At 41.8% G+C, this 25,590-nt stretch overlaps 1 protein-coding gene across 1 annotated transcript in view; it reads right to left on the bottom strand.

The window, feature by feature from the left end:
• Positions 1-25,590, bottom strand: part of WDFY2 (WD repeat and FYVE domain containing 2) — a 336,435-nt gene that overhangs the window by 16,430 nt on the left and 294,415 nt on the right. The window contains exon 11 of the mRNA XM_053708379.1: positions 25,410-25,518. Coding sequence (XP_053564354.1) covers positions 25,410-25,518 — 109 coding nt within the window. The remainder of the gene's footprint in view (positions 1-25,409; positions 25,519-25,590) is intronic.

Genomic DNA, 25,590 nt, shown 5'->3' with positions numbered 1-25,590 from the left:
CAGCTCTAGTGGAATGAGCTGTAATTCTTTCAGGAGGCTGCTGTCCAGCAGTCTCATAGGCTAAACGTATTATGCTACGAAGCCAAAAGGAGAGAGAGGTAGCCGAAGCTTTTTGACCTCTCCTCTGACCAGAATAAACGACAAACAGGGAAGATGTTTGACGAAAAACTTTAGTTGCCTGTAAATAGAACTTCAGGGCACGGACTACGTCCAAATTATGCAAAAGTCGTTCCTTCTTTGAAGAAGGGTTAGGACATAATGATGGAACAACAATCTCTTGATTGATATTCCTGTTAGAAACTACCTTAGGTAAGAACCCAGGTTTAGTACGCAGAACTACCTTGTCTGAATGAAAAATCAGATAAGGAGAATCACAATGTAAGGCAGATAACTCAGAGACTCTTCGAGCCGAGGAAATAGCCATCAAAAACAGAACTTTCCAAGATAACAGCTTAATATCAATGGAATGAAGGGGTTCAAATGGAACACCTTGAAGAACTTTAAGAACTAAGTTTAAGCTCCACGGCGGAGCAACAGTCTTAAACACAGGCTTAATCCTAGCCAAAGCCTGACAAAAAGCCTGAACGTCTGGAACTTCTGCCAGACGTTTGTGTAAAAGAATACAGAGCAGAAATCTGTCCCTTTAACGAACTAGCAGATAAGCCCTTTTCCAAAACCTCTTGTAGAAAAGACAATATCCTAGGAATCCTAACCTTACTCCATGAGTAACTCTTGGATTCGCACCAATATAAATATTTACGCCATATCTTATGGTAAATCTTTCTGGTAACAGGTTTCCGAGCCTGTATTAAGGTTTCAATAACCGACTCCGAGAAGCCACGCTTTGATAGGATCAAGCGTTCAATTTCCATGCAGTCAGCCTCAGAGAAATTAGATTTGGATGGTTGAAAGGACCCTGAATTAGCAGGTCCTGCCTCAGAGGCAGAGACCATGGTGGACAGGACGACATGTCCGCTAGGTCTGCATACCAGGTCCTGCGTGGCCACGCAGGCGCTATCAGAATCACTGATGCTCTCTCCTGTTTGATCTTGGCAATCAGTCGAGGTAGCAGCGGAAATGGTGGAAACACATAAGCCATGTTGAAAACCCAAGGGGCTGCTAGAGCATCTAACAGCGCCGCTCCCGGGTCCCTGGACCTGGATCCGTAACAAGGAAGCTTGGCGTTCTGGCGATACGCCATGAGATCCAGTTCTGGTTTGCCCCAACGATGAATCAGTTGAGCAAAGACCTCCGGATGAAGTTCCCACTCCCCCGGATGAAAAGTCTGGCGACTCAGTTCTCCACGCCTGGGATGTAGATCGCTGACAGGTGGCAAGAGTGAGACTCTGCCCAGCGAATTATCTTGGAGACTTCTAACATCGCTAGGGAACTCCTGGATCCCCCTTGATGGTTGATGTAAGCCACAGTTGTGATGTTGTCCGACTGAAATCTGATGAACCTCAGTGTTGCTAACTGAGGCCAAGCTAGAAGAGCATTGAATATTGCTCTTAACTCCAGAATATTTATTGGGAGGAGTTTCTCCTCCTGAGTCCACAATCCCTGAGCCTTCAGGGAGTTCCAGACTGCGCCCCAACCTAGAAGGCTGGTATCTGTTGTTACAATCGTCCAATCTGGCCTGCGAAAGGTCATCCCTTTGGACAGATGGACCCGAGAAAGCTACCAGAGAAGAGAATCTCTGGTCTCTTGATCCAGATTTAGTGGAGGGGACAAATCTGAGTAATTCCCATTCCACTGACTTAGCATGCATAATTGCAGCGGTCTGAGATGCAGGCGCGCAAATGGAACTATGTCCATTGCCGCTACCATTAAGCCGATTACTTCCATGCACTGAGCTACTGACGGGTGTGGAATGGAATGAAGGACACGGCAAGCATTTAGCAGTTTTGATAACCTGGACTCCGTCAGGTAAATTTTCATCTCTATAGAATCTATAAGAGTCCCTCCACACTCCTCTCACGACCTTCCTTCTATGTTGAGGGTTGCAAGAGAATGACTGGATATGACATGTGAGGGGAGGAGCTATATAGCAGCTCTGCTTGGGTGATCCTCTTGCAACTTCCTGTTGGGAAGGGAATATATCCCATAAGTAATGGATGACCCGTGGACTGAATACACTTAAGAGAAAATGGGCCTTGAGAAAGAAGGTCTGGTTTAAACGGAAGTGTCCAAGGTTGGCAACTGGCCATCCGAATGAGATCCGCATACCAAAACCTGAGAGGCCATGCTGGAGCCACCAGCAGAACAAACAAATACTCCATAAGAATTTTGTAAATCACTTTGGAAGAAGAACTAGAGGCGGAAAGAAATAGGCAAAAAGATAATTCCAAAGAAATGTCAATGCATACACTACTTCCGCCTGAGGATCCCCGGACCTGAATAGGCCCCTGGAAAGTTCTTTATTCAGATGAGATGCCAACAGATCTATTTCTAGAAATGCTCACATCTGAAAAATTGAAAAACATATCTAGGTATGAGAGACCATTCTCCCGGATGTAAAGCTTGATTAACAGAGATAATCCGTTTCCCAAATTTCTATACCTGGAAAAAACCCCACAGAATTTAGATAGGAGCTTGATTTAGCCCAAGCTAATATCCGAGACACTTCTGTCACAGCCTACGGACTGATAGTCCCACCCTGATGATTGACATACACCATAGTTGTGATATTGTCTGAAAAACAATAAACGTCTCTTCTTCAAAAAGAAACTAACTGAAAAACTCTGAGAATGCACGGAGTTCTAAAATATCAAATGGTAATCTCGCCTCCTGAGATTTCCAAACCCCTTGTGCTGACAGAGATCCTCAGACAGTCTTCCAACCAAAAAGACTCACATCTGTAGAGATCATGGTCCAGGTTGAAAGAAACGAAGAGACCTGTAAAACTAAATGATGGTGATCTTAACCACCAAATCAAGATAGATAAATATTAGGATTCGAAGATTTAAAATGTGAAATCCTAGAATCCCTGCACCATAATTCAGCATAAAAAACTGGAAAGGTTCTTTCTATTGAAAATGAGCAAAGGGAATTGAATCCAATGCTGTGGACTTAAAACTTCTATGCATATATAGCAACTGAAGGAAATAATAGAGACTAAAGGTACCGACAGACGGAACCCAATAAAATTGTCCCTTGTCTGATAGAGACAAAGACAGTGACACAAACTATCTGGAAACCTAAAAAAGGTGACCCTTGTGTGAGGAATCAAGAGCTTTTGAAAAAAAAAATCCTCTAACTATGTCCTGGAAGAACAAAGTGAATTATATGAGATTCCACATCCTCAGAAAATAATCTGAATGAAAACAGAAAAAATGAAAATATGCATTTATTGTATCTAATGAAAACAAATAATGCTATCACTGACCAAAAAAAGGCAGAATAGTTTGAATAAAACTCCAAAACCCAGTTCCTAAAAATGGAACTGGAAGAAATACCCCAGAAGATTCCAGGTCTGAGCAGCGCTTGAACCCCACGGGTGATCAGCCATACAGACCCAAAATATATAGGACCGAAACACACTTAAAGAAAGTGTTAGCCTTACTGGAATAGCTGGAATATAATAGAGAAAAAAAGACTTCTCACAGACGGTTTATTCTGAACTTATTCTGTACCCAAAATCAAAGAAATTTGGACCGAATAGAACCAAATAAATTTCAAAAAAGTCTTAACCTGCCCCTTACTAGCCAAGCTGGAATACGGCACGTACATCGCAATTTTAGGGAGCTGATTTTGAACTGAAAAATTTCCAATTAAAAACATGTTACTAGGGAAAGAATTCAGGAATTCGTTCCTTAATAAGAACAACCAAACTAATATAAGCTTAAAGTTTTAGTCTTAGAACTCAATCTTGAAGCCTAGAGTAAAAGTTAAGAATTGAATCTAATTATAAAACAAATAATTGATTATCTTAGAACAAAAGAAATATGGATTTTTAGAAATCACAAAATTCTTCTAGCTAAAAACAGCTAAAGACATAGATTAAACCTCATTTGCGAAAATATGCAATAAAATGAAGACACAAATGAAATTATTAGCATGATAGTTTAGTTAAAGGACCAGTCTATACACTGGACTTGCATAATCAATAAATGCAAAACAACAAGACAAATGCAACAGCACCTAGTCTAGAAAATTTTGTCCCTTTAACAATGCTAAAATAAATCATAATCTGATACTTGATCTTAATGTAAACAGAAAAAATGAAGCAATTGCAACATCATCCAAATAAATCACAGGTCCAAGAAAAGTACCTGAAACTAAATAATTTTCCATAAATAAGATACAACCATCTAAAGGAAAATAAATACTATTTTGCTATAGAAACAATAGCATAATTAGTAGGAGTAGAGATAGCCCCAATAACTTAGAGAACCCTCAAAATGTATTTTAACTGCCGGCAAAGAATATAGTTTAAAACCTTTGAAGAAGGAATAAAAGAAAATTCTCAGCCTATTCCATTCCCTAATATGAGGAACTGGAAAAAAACCTCTGAAAACACAGAAGAATAAATAAGCAGAAATAAAATGTTAGCTAGCCTTAATATCCAAAATAATCAACACCTTTTCAACAAAGAACAAATGTACTTTAATAAAAAAATAAAAAAGTAGATTTGTTAGTGTCAATATCTGATGAAGAAAATTCTGAATGAGAAAAAAACATCATCAGAGAAGGATAAATTAGTATGTTGTTGGTCATTTGAAACTTCAATAATTAAAAAAGAAGTTTGAAAAAGACCTAAAAATTTTATTAGAAAGCACGAAGTCAGACAAAGCCTTTAAAATAGAATCAGAAAAATATTCTTATAAATCTTCTAAGTATTTCTTGTACATAAGATGTAAAAAGAATAGCAATATATAAAGCATAAATACTAATGGATTCTGCATATAAAAGTTTAACATGAAACTTATAACAAACCATAGCTAAAGATAAACATTCATAACATTGAAAATAAATGAACTTAGCTTTGGTAGGACTGAACTCAGTCAACGGAATCCCTTAGTACATTTTGAAACAGGAACAGTGAAATCTTGCAATATGTTAAATGACAGTTTCAGGAATGGGAAAGAATGCAAAATAATAAGCTTCTAGAAACCAGAAGCAATAAAAAAGTGAGGTTTAAATAATGTGAGGAAAAAAGTGGAACAAAAAAGATGCCCAAATATTTGGCGCCAAATATGACGCCACATCCTCTGACGCCGCAACCGACGCCCACATTTTTTGGCGCACAAAAATGTCTGAATACGCATGCGTCAAAAATGACGTTAACAGAATACAACTTCCGGCATCAACTACGGCGCCGGAAATGACAATTTTTTGCGCCAAAAAAGTCTGTGCCAAAAATGACGCAATAAAAAGAAACATTTTCTGCCCCCGCGAGCCTAACAGCACGCAGGAAAAAATGGTCAATTGAAAATTTTCAAGGTAAAGAAAAAATAATTTGAAATGCATTATCCCAAATAACGAAACTGACAGTCTGAATTTTAAAGGAATACTGATTATCCTGAATCAAGGCAAATATAAGTTTATAGACATATATTTAGAACTTTACATATAAAGTGCCCAACCATAGCTTAGAGTGTCACAAAAAAAACATAATTTATGCTTACCTGATAAATTTATTTCTCTTGTAGTGTATCCAGTCCACGGATCATCCATTACTTGTGGGATATTCTCCTTCCCAACAGGAAGTTGCAAGAGGATCACCCACAGCAGAGCTGCTACATAGCTCCTCCCCTCACTGCCATATCCAGTCATTCGACCGAAACAAGCCGAGAAAGGAGAAACCATAGGGTGCAGTGGTGACTGTAGTTTAATTAAAATTTAGACCTGCCTGAAAAGGACAGGGCGGGCCGTGGACTGGATACACTACAAGAGAAATAAATTTATCAGGTAAGCATAAATTATGTTTTCTCTTGTTAAGTGTACCCAGTCCACGGATCATCCATTACTTGTGGGATACCAATACCAAAGCTAAAGTACACGGATGAAGGGAGGGACAAGGCAGGAACTTAAACGGAAGGAACCACTGCATGTAGAACCTTTCTCCCAAAAACGGCCTCCGAAGAAGCAAAAGTATCAAATTTGTAAAATTTGGAAAAAGTATGAAGGGAAGACCAAGTTGCAGCCTTGCAAATCTGTTCAACAGAGGCCTCATTTTTAAAGGCCCAGGTGGAAGCCACAGCTCTAGTAGAATGAGCTGTAATCCTTTCAGGAGGCTGCTGTCCAGCAGTCTCATAGGCTAAACGGATTATACTCCGAAGCCAAAAAGAAAGAGGTTGCCGAAGCCTTCTGACCTCTCCTCTGTCCAGAGTAAACAACAAACAGGTTAGATGCTTGGCGAAAATCTTTAGTAGCCTGTAAGTAAAACTTCAAGGCACGGACTACGTCTAGATTATGCAAAAGACGTTCCTTCTTTGAAGAAGGATTAGGACATAATGATGGAACAACAATCTCTTGATTGATATTCTTGTTAGAAACCACCTTAGGTAAAAACCCAGGTTTTGTACGCAGAACAACTTTATCTGAATGAAAGATCAGATAAGGAGAATCACAATGTAAGGCAGATAACTCCGAGACTCTTCGAGCCGAGGAAATAGCCATCAGAAAAAGAACTTTCCATGAAAGAAGTTTGATATCAATAGAATGAAGGGAACCCCTTGAAGAACTTTAAGAACCAAGTTTAAGCTCCATGGAGGAGCAACAGGTTTAAACACAGGCTTAATTCTAACTAAAGCCTGAAAAAATGCCTGAACGTCTGGAACTTCTGCCAGACGCTTGTGTAAAAGAATAGACAGAGCAGAAATCTGTCCCTTTAAAGAACTAGCTGATAATCCTTTGTCCAAACCCTCTTGGAGGAAGGACAATATCCTAGGAATCCTAACCCTACTCCATGAGTAATTCTTGGATTCACACCAATGAAGATATTTACGCCATATCTTGTGGTAAATTTTCCTGGTGACAGGCTTTCGTGTCTGTATTAAGGTATCAATTCCTGACTCGGAGAAGCCACGCTTTGATAGGATCAAGCGTTCAATCTCCATGCAGTCAGTCTCAGAGAAAGTAGATTTGGATGATTGAAAGGACCTTGTATTAGAAGGTCTTGTCTCAGAGGCAGAGTCCATGGTGGAAAGGATGACATGTCCACTAGGTCTGCATACCAGGTCCTGCGTGGCCACGCAGGCGCTATCAATATCACAGATGCTCTTTCCTGTTTGATTTTGGCAATCAGACGAGGGAGCAGAGGAAACGGTGGAAACACATAAGCCAGGTTGAAGAACCAAGGCGCTGCTAGAGCATCTATCAGTGCTGCTTCTGGGTCCCTGGACCTGGATCCGTAACAAGGAAGTTTGGCGTTCTGGCGAGACACCATGAGATCCAATTCTGGTTTGCCCCAATGGAGAACCAATTGAGCAAACACCTCCGGATGGAGTTCCCATTCCCCCGGATGAAAAGTCTGACGACTTAGAAAATCCGCCTACCAGTTCTCTACACCTGGGATATGGATCGCTGACAGGTGGCAAGAGTGAGTCTCTGCCCAGCGAATTATCTTGGAGACTTCTGACATCGCTAGGGAACTCCTGGTTCCCCATTGATGGTTGATGTAAGCCACAGTCGTGATATTGTACGACTGAAATCTGATGAACCTCAGTGTTGCTAGCTGAGGCTAAGCCAGAAGAGCATTGAATATTGCTCATAACTCCAGAATATTTATTGGGAGGAGTTTCTCCTCCTGAGTCCATGAACCCTGAGCCTTCAGGGAGTTCCAGACTGCACCCCAACCTAGAAGGCTGGCATCTGTTACAATTGTCCAATCTGGTCTGCAAAAGGTCATACCCTTGGACAGATGGGCCCGAGATAACCACTAGAGAACAGAATCTCTGGTTTCCTGATCCAGATTTAGTAGAGGGGACAAATCTGTGTAATCCCCATTCCACTGACTGAGCATGCATAATTGCAGCGGTCTGAGATGCAGGTGCGCGAATGGCACTATGTCCATCGCCGCTACCATTAAGCCGATTACTTCCATGCACTGAGCCACCGTGGGGCGCGGAATGGAGTGAAGAACACGGCAAGCATTTAGAAGTTTTGATAACCTGGACTCCGTCAGGTAAATTTTCATTTCTACAGAATCTATTAGAGTCCCTAGGAAGGAAACCCTCGTGAGAGGAGATAGAGAACTCTTTTCTTCGCTCACTTTCCACCCATGCGACCTCAGGAATGCCAGAACTATCTCTGTATGAGATTTGGCAATTTGAAAGCTTGACGCCTGTATCAGGATATCGTCCAGGTAAGGAGCCACCGCTATGCCTCGCGGTCTTAGGACCGCCAGAAGTGAGCCCAGAACCTTTGTAAAAATTCTTGGGGCTGTAGCCAACCCGAATGGAAGAGCTACAAATTGGTAATGCCTGTCTAGAAAGGCAAACCTCAGGAACTGATGATGATTCTTGTGAATCGGAATGTGAAGGTAGGCATCCTTTAATGGGTAAAATGGTTCGAATAGTTTCCATCTTGAATGATGGAACTCTGAGGATTTTGTTTTTAGGATCTTTAAATCCAAAATTGGTCTGAAGGTTCCCTCTTTTTTTGGAACCACAAACAGATTTGAATAAAACCCCTGCCCTTGTTCCGTCCGCGGAACTGGATGGATCGCTCCCATTACAAGGAGATCTTGTACGCAGCTTAGGAATGCCTCTTTCTTTATCTGGTTTGCAGATAATTTTGAAAGGTGAAATCTCCCTTGTGGAGGAGAAGCTTTGAAGTCCAGAAGATATCCTTGAGATATGATCTCCAACGCCCAGGGATCCTGAACATCTCTTGCCCACGCCTGGGCGAAGAGAGAGAGTCTGCCCCCTACTAGATCCGTTGTCGGATAGGGGGCCGCTCCTTCATGCTGTCTTAGAGGCAGCAGCAGGCTTTATGGCCTGCTTGCCCTTGTTCCAGGACTGGTAAGGTTTCCAGGACTGCTTGGATTGAGCAAAAGTTCCCTCTTGTTTTGAAGCAGAGGAAGTTGATGCTGCACCTGCCTTGAAATTTCGAAAGGCACGAAAATGAGACTGTTTGGCCTTTGATTTGGCCCTGTCCTGAGGAAGGGTATGACCCTTACCTCCAGTAATGTCAGCAATAATTTCTTTCAAACCAGGCCCGAATAAGGTCTGCCCCTTGAAAGGAATGTTGAGTAATTTAGACTTTGAAGTCACATCAGCTGACCAAGCTTTGAGCCATAGCGCCCTACGCGCCTGGATGGCGAATCCGGAATTCTTAGCCGTTAGTTTAGTCAAATGAACAATGGCATCAGAAACAAATGAGTTAGCTAGCTTAAGAGTTCTAAGCTTGTCAACAATTTCAGTCAATGAAGCTGTATGGATGGCCTCTTCCAGGGCCTCAAACCAGAATGCCGCCGCAACAGTGACAGGCGCAATGCATGCAAGGGGCTGTAAAATAAAACCTTGTTGAATAAACATTTTCTTAAGGTAACCCTCTAATCTTTTTATCCATTGGATCTGAAAAAGCACAACTGTCCTCAACCGGGATAGTGGTACGCTTTGCTAAAGTAGAAACTGCTCCCTCCACCTTAGGGACAGTCTGCCATAAGTCCCGTGTAGTGGCATCTATTGGAAAAAAAATTCTAAATATAGGAGGTGGGGAAAAGGGCACACTGGGCCTATCCCACTCCTTACTAATAATTTCTGTAAGCCTTTTAGGTTTTGGAAAAAACATCAGTACTCACCGGCACTGTATAGTATTTATCCAGCCTACACAATTTCTCTGGCACTGCAATTGTGTCACAGTCATTCAGAGCAGCTAATACCTCCCCAAGCAATACACAGAGGTTCTCAAGCTTAAATTTAAAATTAGAAATCTCTGAATCAGGTCTCCCCGATTCAGAGACGTCACCCACAGACTGAAGCTCTCTGTCCTCAGGTTCTGCATATTGTGACGCAGTATCAGACATGGCTCTTACAGCATCTACGCGCTCTGTATCTCATCTAACCCCAGAGCTATCGCGCTTGCCTCTCAATTCAGGCAATCTGGATAATACCTCTGACAGGGTATTATTCATGATTGCAGCCATGTCCTGCAAAGTAATCGCTATGGGCGTCCCTGATGTACTTGGCGCCGTATTAGCGTGCGTCCCTTGAGCGGGAGGCGAAGGGTCTGACACGTGGGGAGAGTTAGTCGGCATAACTTCCCCCTCGACAGACCCCTCTGCTGACAATTCTTTTATAGATAAAGACTGATCTTTACTGTTTAAGGTGAAATCAATACATTTAGTACACATTCTCCTATGGGGCTCCACCATGGCTTTTAAACATAATGAACAAGTATCCTCTGTTTCAGACATGTTTGTACAGACTAGCAATGAGACTAGCAAGCTTGGAAAACACTTTAAAGCAAATTAATAAGCAATATAAAAAACGTTACTGTGCCTTTAAGAGAAACAAATTTTGACAAAATTTGAAATAACAGTGAAAAAAGGCAGTTACACTAACAAAATTTTTACAGTGTATGTAACAAGTCAGCAGAGCATTGCACCCACTTGCAAATAGATGATTAACCCCTTAATAACAAAAACAGAATAATAAATGACAAAAACGTTTTTTTTTTTTTTTTTTTTTTAAACACAGTCACAACAACTGCCACAGTCTACTGTGATTGTTACCCTCCTCAAACACGACTTTGAAGCCTTTTGAGCCCTTCAGAGATGTCCTGTATCATGCAGAGGGAAGCTGAATGTCTCTGTCAGTATTTTTATCTAAACAGAAAAGCACTAAAATAGGCCCTTCCCACTCATATTGCAACAGTGGAAAGCCTCTGTTTCTAGGCAAAAATCAAACCAGCCATGTGGAAAAAAACTAGGCCCCAATAAGTTTTGTCACCAAACATATATAAAAATGATTAACATGCCAGCAAACGTTTTATATTACACTTTTATAAGAGTATGTATCTCTATTAATAAGCTTGATACCAGTCGCTATCACTGCATTTAAGGCTTTACTTACATTAATCCGGTATCAGCAGCATTTTCTAGCAAATTCCAACCCTAGAAAAATATTAACTGCACATACCTTATTGCAGGAAAACCTGTACGCCATTCCCCTCTGAAGTTACCTCACTCCTCAGAATATGTGAGAACAGCCATGGATCTTAGTTACTTCTGCTAAGATCATAGAAAATGCAGGCAGATTCTTCTTCTAAATACTGCCTGAGATAAACAGTACACTCCGGTACCATTTAAAAATAAACTTTTGATTGAAGTTAAAAAACTAACTATAATACACCACTCTCCTCTTACTACGTCCATCTTTGTTGAGAGTTGCAAGAGAATGACTGGGTATGGCAGTGAGGGGAGGAGCTATGTAGCAGCTCTGCTGTGGGTGATCCTCTTGCAACTTCCTGTTGGGAAGGAGAATATCCCACAAGTAATGGATGATCCGTGGACTGGATACACTTAACAAGAGAAAATAAGATTTACTTACCCCAGGACACTCATCTACATATAGTAGATAGCCAAACCAGTACTGAAATGAGAATCAGTAGAGGTAATGGTATATAAGAGAACATCGTCGATCTGAAAAGGGAGGTAGGAGAAGATATCTCTACGACCTATAACAGAGAACCTATGAAAAAGATCCCCTAGAGAAAGACCATTGAATTCAAATAGGCAATACTATCTTCACATCCCTCTGACATTCACTGCACTCTGAGAGGAAAACCGGTCTTCAGCCTGCTGCGAAGCGCATATCAACGTAGAAATCTATCACAAACTTACTTCACCACCTCCACGGGAGGCAAAGTTTGTAAAACTGAATTGTGGGTGTGGTGAGGGGTGTATTTATAGGCATTTTAAGGTTTGGGAAACTTTGCCCCTCCTGGTAGGAATGTATATCCCATACGTCACTAGCTCATGGACTCTTGCTAATTACATGAAAGAAAATGCAAAAGCATAGGCCTCTGATAGAGAAAAAAGCAAGAGGCAAACATCAATGGGGTATTGAAATAATGCAAAAAAATTGGCGCCAAGTATGACGCATAACGTAACGTAAACTTTTTTGGCACCAAAAATAACCGGAAAAGACTTCACTAATGACGCCGCCGTGTTAAAGGTCTTGGCGTCACGTATCACGCCGGAAATGACGAAGTTTCATCATAAACGTCTTTTTCCGCACCAAAAATTTTTCGCGCCAAGAATGATGCAATAAAGTTTAACATTTGACGCACCCGCGGGCCTAATACCCGCAATAGCAAGAAAGTAGTCAATTGAAAAAAAGACTAAACCCCAGGTAAGAAATAAATTTCTTAAAATGTTTAAATTCCCCAAATATGAAACTGACAGTCTGCTGAAGGAAATACATGAACCTGACTCATGGCAAATATAAGTACAATACATATATTTAGAACTTTATATAAATGCATAAAGTGCCAAACTATAGCTGAGGTGTCTTAAGAAATAAAAAACATACTTACCAAAAGACACCCATCCACATATAGCAGATAGCCAAACCAGTACTAAAACAGTTATTAGTAAAGGTAATGGTAAATTGAGAGTATATCGTCGATCTGAAAAGGGAGGTAGGAGAGGAATCTCTACAACCGATAAGAGAGAACACATGAAAAAGACCCCCGTTAGAGAAATCATCGTATTCAATAGGTGATACTCCCTTCACGTCCCTCTGACATTCGCTGTACTCTGAGAGGAATCGGGCTTCAACAATGCTGAGAAGCGCATATCAACGTAGAAATCTTAGCCACCTTCATAGGAGGCAAAGTTTGTAAAACTGAATTGTGGTGTGGTGAGGGGTGTATTTATAGGCATTTTGAGGTTTGGGAAACTTTGCCCCTCCTGGTAGGAATGTATATCCCATTTGTTACTAGCTCATGGACTCTTGCCAATTACATGAAACAAAAAGCAGGCAGCGAAGCGAAGTTCGATAACACTGATTGCTTGTGGAGCTGTTAAGATGAGTCAGGATGGTTTCGCAGAAAGACTCTCCCTGCATCTCCGGACTCTAACTTTCATCCAGGCTCTCACTGAGAGACTGACAGGATTACTTAAAACTCCCGTCCCATGTTGAAGAGTATTACCCTCCATAAGAGACAAAACAACTTCTGACACTTCTCTACCAACCTCCTGGGACGAAAGGCAAAGAATGACTGGGGGATGAGGGAAGTGGGAGGGGTATTTAAGCCTTTGGCTGGGGTGTCTTTGCCTCCTCCTGGTGGCCAGGTTCTTATTTTCCCAAAAGTAATGAATGCATCTGTGGACTCTTTTCATTTAGGAAGAAAAAGTAAATTTATGCTTACGTGATAAATTAATTTCTTCTACGATATGACGACTCCACGGATTTCATCCTTACTTGTGGGATATTAACCTCCTTCTAACAGAGAGTGGCAAAGAGCACCACAGCAGAGCTGTATATATAGCCCCTCCCTTACCTCCAACTCCAGTCATTCAACCGAAGTTAGGAAGAGAAAGGAAAGGCCAAAGGTGCAGAGGTGACCAAAGTTTATAAAAAATAAAATATAATTAAATCTGTCTTAAAAATGACAGGGTATCGTAGAAGAAATTAATTTATCAGGTAAGCATAAATTTACTTTTCTTCTACAAGATATGACGAGTCCACGGATTTCATCCTTACTTGTGGGATACAACACCAAAGCTACAGGACACGGATGAAAGGGAGGGACGAGACAGGAACCTAAACGGAAGGCACCACTGCTTGAAGAACCTTTATCCCAAAACCAGCCTCAGAAGAAGCAAAAGTATCAAATTTGGAAAAAAGTGTGAAGAGACGACCAAGTTGCAGCCTTGCAAATCTGTTCAACAGAAGCATCGTTTTTAAATGCCCTTGAGGAAGCCACAGCCCTAGTAGAATGAGCCGTAATTCTTTCAGGAGGCTGTTGTCCAGCAGTCTCATACGCCAGAGGGATGATACTCTTCAGTCAAAAAGAATGAGAGGTAGCCTTAGCTTTCCGCCCCCTAGGCTTTCCAGAAAAAACAATGAATAATGAAGACGATTGACAGAAATCCTTAGTCGCCTGCAAGTAAAACTTGAGGGCACGGACCACGTCCAGGTTATGTAACTTACGCTACTTCTTAGAAGAAGGGTTAGGACATAATGAAGGAACAACAATCTCCTGATTAATATTCTTATTAGAAACAACCTTAGGAAGGAAACCAAGTTTGGTACGTAAAACCACCTTTTTGGAATGGAAGATAAGGCGAATCACATTGTAACGCTGAAAGCTCAGAAACTCTACGAGCAGAAGAAATAGCAAACAGAAACAAATCTTTCCAAGATAATAACTTAATATCTATGGAATGCATATGTTCAAACGGAACCCCTTGAAGAACACTAAGGACTAAATTCAAACTCCAATGCGGAGCAATTAGTCTAAACACAGGCTTAATTCTGGTTAGAGCCTGAGAAAAAGACTGAACGTCTGGAACGTCCGCCAAACTTTTATGTAGCAAAATTGATAAAGCAGAGATTTGTCCCTTTAAGGAACTCACTGATAACCCCTTCTCCAATCCTTCTTGGAGAAAAGACAGAATCCTGGGAATCCTAACTTTACTCCATGAGTAGCCTTTGGATTCACACCAAAAAATATATTTATGCCATATCTTATGATAGATCTTTCTAGTGACAGGCTTACGTGCCTGAATCAAAGCATCTATGACCGAATCAGAGAATCCCCGCTTAGATAAAATGAAGCGTTCAATCTCCCAGCAGTCAGCTGCAGAGAAAAGGAAATGTATGCTTACCTAATAAATTGATTTCTTCTACGATACGACTAGTCCACGGATTTCATCCTTACTTGCGGGATATTAACCTCCTGCTAACAGGAAGTGGCAAAGAGCACCACAGCAGAGCTGTATATATAGCTCCTCCCTTCCCTCCACCTCCAGTCATTCGACTGAAGGTTTAGGAAGAGAAAGGAAAAGCTAAAGGTGCAGAGGTGACTGAAGTTGAAAAAATAAAATATAATCCGTCTTAAAATGACAGGGAGGGCCGTGGACTCGTCGTATCGTAGAAGAAATCAATTTATCAGGTAAACATAAATTTCCTTTTCTTCTACTAGATACGACGAGTTCACGGATTTCATCCTTACTTGTGGGATACAATACCAAAGCTACAGGACACGGATGAAACGGGAGGGACAAGACAGAGACCTAAATGGAAGGCACCACTGCTTGAAGAACCTTTCTCCCAAAAACAGCCTCAGAAGAAGCAAAATAATCAAATTTGGAAAAAGTATGAAGAGACGACCAAGTCGTAGCCTTACAAATCTGTTCAACAGAAGCATCGTTTTTAAAGGCCCATGTGGAAGCCACAGCCCTAGTAGAATGAGCCGTAATTCGTTCTGGAGGCTGCTGTCCAGCAGTCTCATATGCCAGGCAGATGATACTCCTCAGCCAAAAAGAAAGAGAGGTAGCCATAGCTTTCTGACCCCTACGCTTTCCAGAATAAACAATGAATAATGAAGATGATTGACAGTAATCCTTGGTTGCCTGTAGGTAAAACTTCAAAGCACAGACCACGTCCAGATTATGTAACAGACGCTCCTTCTTAGAAGGATTAGGACACAAGGAAGGAACCACAATTTCCTGATAAATATTCTTATTTAAACCAACCTTAGGAAGAAATCCAGGTTTGTTACCTAAAACCACCTTATCAGAATGAAATATAAGATATGGCAAGTCACATTGTAACGATGAAAGCTCAGAAACTCTTCGAGCAGAAGAAATAGCAACCAAAAACAGAACTTTCCAAGATAACAACTTGATATCTATGGAATGCATGGGTTCAAACGGAACACCTTGAAAAACTTGAAGAACTAAATTCAAACTCCAGGGAGGAGTAATTGGTCTAAATACAGGCTTAATTCTGGTTAGCAAAATTGACAAAGCAGAAATCTGTCCCTTTAAGGAACTTGCTGATAACCCTTTCTCCAATCCCTCTTGGAGAAAAGACAAAATCCTGGGAATCCTAACTTTACTCCATGAGTAACCCTTGGATTCACACCAATAAAGATATGTACGCCATATCTTATGATAGATCCTTCTAGTGACAGGCTTATGAGCCTGTATCAAAGTATCGATGACCGAATCAGAGAATCCCCGCTTAGATAAAATCAAGCGTTCAATCTCCAAGCAGTCAGCTGCAGGGAATTTAGATTTGGATGTTGGAAAGGTCCTTGAATGAGAAGGTCCTGTCTCAAAGGAAGTTTCCACGGTGTCAGAGAAGACATGTCCACTAGATCCGCATACCAGGTCATGCGTGGCCACGCAGGCGCTATCAGGATTACTGAAGCTCTCTCCTGTTTGATCCGAGTAATCACGTGCGGAAGGAACGGAAACGGTGGAAACACATAAGCTAGGCTGAACGACCAAGGCGCTGCCAAAGCATCTATCAGTTTGGCCTGAGGATCCCTTGACCCTGGATCCATAACGTGGAAGCTTGGCATTCTGATGAGATGCCATCAGATCCAATTCCGGTCTGCCCCATTGGCGATTCAATGAGGCAAACACCTCCGGATGGAGTTTCCACTCCCCCGGATGAAAAGTCAGACGACTTAGAAAATCCGCTTCCCACTTCTCTACTCCTGGGATGTAGATTGCCGATAGCAAGAGTGGGCCTCCACCCATCGGATTATCTTTGATACTTCTATCATTGCTAAGGAACTCCTTGTTCCCCCCTGATTGATATACACCACAGTCTTGATATTGTCCGACTGGAATCTGATGAATTTGGCTGAAGCCAACTGGGGCCACGCCTGAAGCGCATTGAATATCGCTCTCAGTTCCAGAATATTGATTGGAAGTAGAGACTCCATCTGAGTCCAAACACCCTGAGCCTTCAGGGAATTCCAGACTGCACCCCAGCCCAGAAGACTGGCGTCCATTGTCACTATCACCCACGAGGTTCTGCAGAAACATGTCCCCTGGGACAGATGATCCGGCGACAACCACCAAAGAAGCGAGTCCCTGGTCTCTTGATCCAGATTTATCTGAGGAGATAAATTTGCATAGTCCCCATTCCACTGTCCGAGCATGCACAGCTGCAGTGGTCTGAGATGAAAGCGAGCAAACGGAATGATGTCCATTGCCGCTACCATTAATCCAATGACCTCCATACACTGAGCCACTGATGGCAGAGGACTGAAGTGCTCGGCAAGTAGTTAGAATCTTTGATTTTCTGACCTCCGTCAGAAATATTTTCATGTCTGCCGAGTCCATCAGAGTTCCCAAGAAGGGAACCCTTGTCCGTGGAACTAGTGAACTCTTTTCTATGTTCACCTACCAACCGTGAGTTCTCAGGAAAGACAACACTGTGTCCATGTGAGATTTTGTCAGATGATAACTTGAAGCCTGAATCAGAATATTGTCCAGATAAGGCGCTACTGCTATGCCCCGCGGTCTGAGAACCGCTAGAAGAGACCCTAGAACCTTTGTAAAGATTCTGGGTGCTGTGGCTAACCCGAAGGGAAGAGCCACGAACTGATAATGTTTGTCCAGGAAGGCAAACCTTATGATGATGATCCTTGAGAATAGGAATATGAAGGTATGCATTCTTCAAGTCCACGGTAGTCATATATTGACCCGCCTGGATAATTGGTTAGATTGTTCATATAGTCTCCATCTTGAACGATGGGACTCCAAGAAACTTGTTTAGACACTTGAGATCTAAAATGGGTCTGAAAGTTCCCTCTTTTTTTGGGAACCACGAAAAGACTTGAGTAAAACCCCTGTCCCAGTTTTGGAATGGGACAAATTACTCCCATGGTAGAGAGGTCTTCTACACAGCGTAAGAACGCCTCTCTTTTTATATGGTCTACAGACAATCGTGAAAGATGAAATCTCCCTCTTGGGAGAAAATCCTTGAATTACAGCTGATACCCGTGGGTCACGATTTCCAATGCCCATGGGTCCTGAACGTCTCTTGCCCAAGCCTGGGCAAAGAAAAAAAGTCTGCCTCCTACCAGATCTGGTCCCGGATCGGGGGGCGTCCCTTCATGCTGTCTTTGTAGCAGCAGCGGGCTTCTTGGATTATTTACCTTTATTCCAAGAATGGTTGGGTCTCCAGACTGACTTTGATTGAGCAAAATTCCCTTCCTGCTTTGTGGAGGAAGAGGAAGCAGAGGGTATTCCATTAAAATTTCGAAAGGAACGAAAATTATTTTGTTTACCCTTCATCTTAACAGACCTATCCTGAGGTAGGGCGTGGCCTTTACCTCCAGTAATGTCAGAAATAATTTCCTTCAGTTTAGGCCCAAATAGGGTCTTACCCTTGAAGGGGATAGCTAAGAGCTTAGACTTTGATGACACATCAGCAGACCACGATTTCAGCCATAACGCTCTACGTGCTAAAATGGCAAATCCTGCATTTTTCGTCGCTAATTTAGCAATTTGAAAAGCGGCATCTGTAATAAAAGAATTAGCTAGCCTGAGAGCCTTAATTCTATCCAAAATATCCTCTAATGGGGTCTCAACCTTCAGAGACTCTTCCAGAGCATCAAACCAAAAAGCTGCTGCAGTAGTCACTGGAACAATGCAGGCTGTAGGTTGTAAAAGAAAACCCTAATGAATAAATAATTTCTTTAGTAGACCCTCTAACTTCTTATCCATAGGGTCTTTGAAAGCACAACTGTCCTCAATAGGTATAGTTGTATGCTTAGCCAGGGTAGATATAGCTCCCTCCACCTTAGGGACCATCTGCCAAGATTCCCGAATGGTGTCTGATATGGGAAACATTTTCTTAAAATTAGAAGGGGGAGAGAACGGTATACCTGGTCTATCCCATTCCTTTTTTACAATTTCCGAAATTCTTTTAGAAACCGCAAAAACATCAGTGTAAGTAGGCACCTCTAGATATTTGTCCATCTTACACAATTTCTCTGGTGGTATCACAATAGGGCCACAATCATCCAGAGTCGTTAAAACCTCCCGAACAGGTGGAGGTGTTCCAGCTTAAATTTAAAGGATATGATGTCCGAATCTGTCGGAGATAATATCTTTCCTGAATCTGAAAGTTCTCCCTCAGACAGCAATTCCCTGACCCCCAACTCAGAGCACTGTGAGGGTACGTCGGAAATAGCCAATAAAGCATCAGAGGATTCAGTATTCACATTAATACCTGACCTACTGCGTTTACCCTGTAACACTGGTAATTTAGATAATACCTCTGTAAGGGTAGTTGACATAACAGCAGCCATCTCCTGCAGAGTAAAAGAATTAGACGCAGTAGAGGTACTCAGCGTCGCTTGTGTGGGCGTTAAAGGTTGTGACACTTGGGGAGAATTGGATGGCAGATCCGGATTCTCTTCAGACTGAGAATCATCCTTAGGCACACTTTTTTAATTTAAAATATGCTTTTTTACATTGTAAGGCCCTTTCAGTACAAGGAGGTACACAACGTAAGAGGGGGTTCCACAATGGCTTTTAAACACATAGAGCAATTAGTATCCTCCATGTCAGACATGTTGAACAGACTAGCAATAACCACAATAGTCGTTAAACACGTTATTGATTTAAACAACTTTTTGAAAAACGTGTACTGCGCCTTTAAGAAATAAAAGCGCAGAATTTTTCCCAAACTGCCTAAAAACGTTAATTAGCGCTTTATAATTAACTACACATAAGCAATAGTGCCAAAAATTATTGCACCCCAAGAGTAAGGGGAGAAATTAACCTCTAAAAGATATTTATAGCAAAAAACATGTTTTATTTGAAAAAATAACCCCTGCGCCTACCTGCCCCCAGGGTACTGCAAAATGACTCGACAACAATCCGGTTAACAGAACACCAGTTTAGGCCCAACTGGAGCTAATGCCTGCTGCCTTCTCAGAGTACACTGCGCGTCTTAGCGCGCGAAAATAGGCCCCGCCCATCATGGACGACGCTCACATAAGACTGTACGACCGCATGGGAAGCGGTTCAGTAATAAAGCCATGTGGATTTTGTTTACCCCTAAGCACAACACAAATATACAGCCATACTGATTATTTGATCTCACAAATAACTACCGTTAAGCTGCCTCCCAGTGTCCCTTTATATTGCTGCTTTGAAGCCCTTTATAAATGCTGAGCCCAGTACTATGTCAATAAAATTAATAAACACAGGTCTTTCAGTAATACCCTTTGTTTAAAGGTCTACTGCTTACCCCTTCCCTTGCAGGGAAAACATGTCAGCCAGTTCTGATATACCAAGTCTCCTCAGAAATAAAGGACTGAACATACCTCAATGCTGCTTGTAGCATGAAACCATTCTCCACACTGAAGATTTCTCTTGTACTACCTTCAGAAGCTCTGTGGGAACCAATATGGATCTTAGTTACATCTGCTAAGATCATCAACCTCAGGGCAGAAATCTTCTTCCATATCTCCCTGAGGAAAATAGTACTCACCGGTACCATTTAAAAATAAAAAACTTCTTGATTGAAGAAACTAAAACTAACACCTCACTTTACCTCTTCCAATTACTAACACAGGCAGAGAGAATGACTGGGGGTGGAGGGAAGGGAGGAGCTATATATACAGCTCTGCTGTGGTGCTCTTTGCCACTTCCTGTTAGCAGGAGGTTAATATCCCACAAGTAAGGATGAAATCCGTGGACTCGTCGTATCTAGTAGAAGAAATTAGATTTGGATGTTGGAAAGGACCTTGAATGAGAGGACATGTCCACTAGATCTGCATACCAAGACCTGCGTGGCCACGCAGGCGCGATTAGAATTACTGAAGCTCTCTCCTGCTAGATCCGAGCAATCACCCGGGGAAGGAGAGGAAACGGTGGAAACACATAAGCTAGGTTGAACGACCAAGGCACTGCCAAGGCATCTATTAGTTCGGCCTGATGATCCCTCGACCTGGATCCATATCTTGGGAGCTTCACATTCTGTCGAGACGCCATCAGATCCAACTCCGGTCTGCCCCATCTGAGAATCAGTGAGGCAAATACCTCCGGATGGAGTTCCCACTCCCCCGGATGAAAAGTGTGTCGGCTTAGAAAATCCGCTTCCCAGTTGTCCACTCCTGGGATGTAGATTTCTGACAGATAACAAGAGTGGGCCTCCGCCCACCGAATTATCTTGGATACTTCTGTCATCGCTAAGGAACTCCTCGTTCCTCCCCGATGATTGATGTAAGCCACAGTCGTAATGTTGTCCGACTGAAATCTGATGAATTTGGCCGAAGCCAGTTGAGGCCGCGCCTGAAGCGCATTGAATATTGCTCTCAGTTCCAGAATATTGATTGGAAGTAGAGACTCCACCTGAGTCCATACACCCTGAACCTTCAGGGAATTCCAGACTGCACCCCAGCCTAGTAGACTGGCGTCCGTCGTCACTATCACACACGGGGGTCTGCGGAAGCAAGTCCCTTGGGACAGATGAACCGGCGACAACCACCAAAGAAGAGAGTCTCTGGCCACCTGGTCCAGATTTATCTGAGGAGATAAATTTGCATAATCCCCATTCCACTGTCTGAGCATGCAGAGTTGCAGTGGTCTGAGATGAAATCGAGCAAACGGAATGATGTCCATTGCCGCCACCATCAATGCAATTGCCTCCATGCACTGAGCCACTGATGGCCGAGGATTGGACTGAAGAGCTCGGCATGTATTTAGAATCTTTGACTTTCTGACCTCCATCAGAAAAATCTTCATGTCTATAGAATCTATTAGAGTTCCCAGAAAGGGAACCCTTGTCTGTGGAATTAGTGAACTCTTTTCTAGATTCACTTTCCATCCGTGAGATCTCAGAAATGCTAACACTCTGTCTGTATGAGACTTTGTAAGATGATAAGTCGACGCCTGAATCAGAATATCGTCCAGATAAGGCGCCACTGCTATGCCTCGCGGTCTGAGAACTGCCAGAAGGGACCCTAGAACCTTCGTGAAGATTCTGGGTGCTGTGGCCAACACGAAGGGAAGAGCCACGAACTAAAAATGCTTGTCCAGGAAGGCAAACCTTAGGTACTAATGATGATCCTTGTGGATAGGAATATGCAGATATGCTTCCTTCAAGTCCACGGTAGTCATATATTGACCCTCCTTAATCATTAGTAAAATTGAGTGAATGGTCTCCATCTTGAAGGATGGAACACTGAGAAACTTGTTTAGACTCTTGAGATCTAAAATGGGTCTGAACGTTCCCTCTTTTTTGGGAACCACGAAAAGATTTGAGTAAAACCCCTGTCCCTGCTCTAGTCTTGGGACAGGACAAATTACTTCCATAGTGGAGAGGTCTTTTACACAACGTAAGAACGCCTCTTTTTTATCTGGTCTACAGACAATCGTGAAAGAAGAAACCTCCCTCTTGGGAGAAAACTTTTGAATTCCAGTTGATACCCGTGGGTCACAATTTCTAGTGCCCAGGGGTTCTGAACATCTCTTTCCCAAGCCTGGGCAAAAAGAGAAAGTCTGCCCCCTACAAGATCCAGTCCCGGATTGGGGGCTGCCCCTTCATGCCGACTTGGTAGTAGCAACGGGCTTCTTGTTTTGTTTACCCTTGTTCCAAGCTTGGTTGGGTCTCCAGACGGACTTGGCCTGAGCAAAATTCCCTTCCTGTTTTGTGGAGGAAGAGGAAGAAGAGGGTACTCCTTTAAAATTCCGAAAGGAACGAAAATTATTCTGTTTACCCCTCACTTTCACAACTTTATCCTGAGGTAGGAGATGACCCTTACCTCCAGTGATATCAGAAATGATTTCCTTCAAGTCAGGCCCGAATAGGGTCTTACCCTTGAAAGGAATAGCCAAAAGCATTGATTTAGATGATACATCAGCAGACCAAGACTTTAACCATAGCGCTCTACGCGCCAAAATGGCAAATTCAGCCTTCTTAGCCGCCAATTTAGCAATTTGAAAGGCGGCATCTGTGATAAAAGAATTAGCCAGCTTGAGAGCCTTAATTCTATCTAAGATATCTTCTAAAGGAGTCTCAGTCTTAAGAGACTCTTCTAGGGCCTCAAAATAAAAAGGCCGCCGCAGTTGTAACTGGTACAATGCATGCCGTAGGTTGCAAGAATTAATAAAAAATTTCTTCAGGAGACCCTCCAATTTCTTATCCATAGGGTCTTTGAAAGCGCAGCTGTCCTCAATAGGAATAGTTGTATGCTTAGCCAGGGTAGATATAGCTCCTTCCACCTTAGGGACTGATTGCCAGAAGTCCCGAACAGTGTCAGATATAGGATACATCTTTTTGAAATTAGGAGAGGGAGCGAACGGGATACCCGGTCTGTCCCATTCCCTCTTAACAATTTACGCAATTCTCTTAGGAACCGGAAAAACGTCAGTGTAAGCAGGTACCTCTAAGTATTTGTCCATCTTACACAACTTCTCTGGTGGTACTACAATAGGGTCACAGTCACCCAGAGTCGCTAAAACCTCCCTAAGTAAAAGACGGAGGTGTTCAAGCTTAAATTTAAAAGACATGACGTCCAAGTCTGTCCCGATTCGGAAAGTTTCCCCTCAGATAGAAGATCTCTAACCCCCAATTCAGATCACTGAGAGGGTACATCGGAAATAGCCAACAACGCATCAGAGTGATCAGCATTCACATTGTCCTCTGTCCTACTGCGTTTAACCTGTAACACTGGCAACTTAGATAACACCTCTGTAAGGGTAGTTGACATAACTGCAGCCATATCCTGCAGAGTAAATGAGTTAGACGCGGTTCCTCAGCACATCGCGCCATTAAACTGAATGTAGCTCGCTCCAGCTCTGGTCTAGTAGCGGGAGCGAGCTACATTCAGTTTAAGGGCACGATCGGGCGCACTGTGACTAGACAGCGTTGCCGAGATGCACTGAGGAAAAACCAGACCCGCTCAGTAGAGCAAGGAGCGGCGTTCTGGAAAAATTTACTTTTAAATAAAAATTCTCTGCAATACTTTAATGTAAAAATCTGCATAATTATATAACATTAGTTTGTAAGTTTACTGTCCCTTTAACAATTACATGGCTGTAATCGTCTCATTTTGCTGTGTTGTTGTCAGATCTCAGAAATCTTTAGTTTTCTCACCAAATGTGAGAACTACAGAAGTATAAAGAAATTACATTTTGTGAAAATTCTATATAGGGTGATTTTTAGTGTATGTATTTACAGGTTTAAGAGAATGCATATGCATTGTCAACAAGGGGTGTTATAACTCTGTTGTTCTTCTCTCTTGTAGAAACTGACAAAAAGAATAAATATTTTCTTCTAAGTTGAGATTATTTTTTTTATTGAAGATAATATTTATAGAATGCAAATTTTTAGTGTTTAAGGAAGGTCAGTTTGCAAAATGTGGAACCATAAAGTGTAAATTTCAAATATTTAGGAAACAATGCCTCCCATGCTGACTTGTACTTTGTACACCATAGAAATGACACAAAAATCTAATTTATTTCTATTACACATGGTGGTTTCCTATATATTGTATATGGTATTTCTGCAAAGTGATGGGTCTGCTGAAATAAATGTTTTAACAAAAGGAGTTCTACAAAAAGGCTTTAGTGCTGGGCTACAAAACTGCTTAGCAGCAAAAGGGCTAAAGCTGTATGTAAAAGCTTTACGTGATAGTTTTTTTTTAGATATTGACCATGCATTTTGTATTATTTTAGTGACGGAGGCTTAGGAAGGTAAAATAAGATTCAAACTTCCTGATAAAACAATTTTTCATACATGTAGGAGTGATACTGTATATTCAGGAATTACTGGGTCATATATGACTTCCAATAAAAAAAAAAATTGCACTTCCTCTACCTTTATTTACTTTTCCCCTGGCAGCAGTTCACTTACAGACAGTCTAGGCCCTCTGGAGAAAGATGAAAAAGTAGATTGTACCCCTAAATGCAAACCTGGATGGCTTACATATTACCGTACAATGAGAGCTAGGAGAAAAAGAAAATGCTTTGTCCAGCCCTCTACCTGACAGAGTTCATTTGAACAGCATAGAACACAATACAACTGTAATTTGTACAAAAAATCCATTCACTAAATCCATTTGATACATAAACACACAAAAAACAAATAAAATGTTTTTAACAAAATGCCAGTTACAAAGTCTAAATGAATAAAATGCAAAACACAAAGCTGGAAATGAAAAATAAAAACCTACACCAAGCAGAACTTGCCTTATGGTATTTAGTATTCAGTGATACGCATTTGTCAATCTCTCATATCAACATTTTGCTTTCTACAATTCTGTGAGCTACCTGACAGATCATTTATAAGGCCTATGTGCAGCTGTAGACAAACAGCATTCCTGGCTCAGTTGCACCCTAAACATGCATATATTTGAAGGTAAAACCGAGCACAAGTAGTTTGTCTCACAAACGGCACTATAAGAAGACAAAACAAGAGCATTTTTGGCTATAAATAAAAATATTAGGAGATGGTGCCGATGTTACCAACCTTAATTATCTTGTCAGTTCCTGAGGTCAATAACCATACCCTGGTGGCATCAAAGTGTACGTGGACAATATGTTGTTTACTGTCATGGAAAGATGCAGTGGGTGCACGTCTACAAGGAAGAAGAAATAAGAGTTAATAGTAACTGTCATAAGCTTCTTGTTTTCTGCGGTCACAAGTGAAC

This window comes from Bombina bombina, chromosome 3 (assembly GCF_027579735.1).
Source record: "Bombina bombina isolate aBomBom1 chromosome 3, aBomBom1.pri, whole genome shotgun sequence".
Lineage (NCBI taxonomy): Eukaryota > Metazoa > Chordata > Amphibia > Anura > Bombinatoridae > Bombina > Bombina bombina.
Note: the sequence above shows the minus strand (reverse complement) of the source record. Positions and strands in the feature narration are given on the sequence as shown.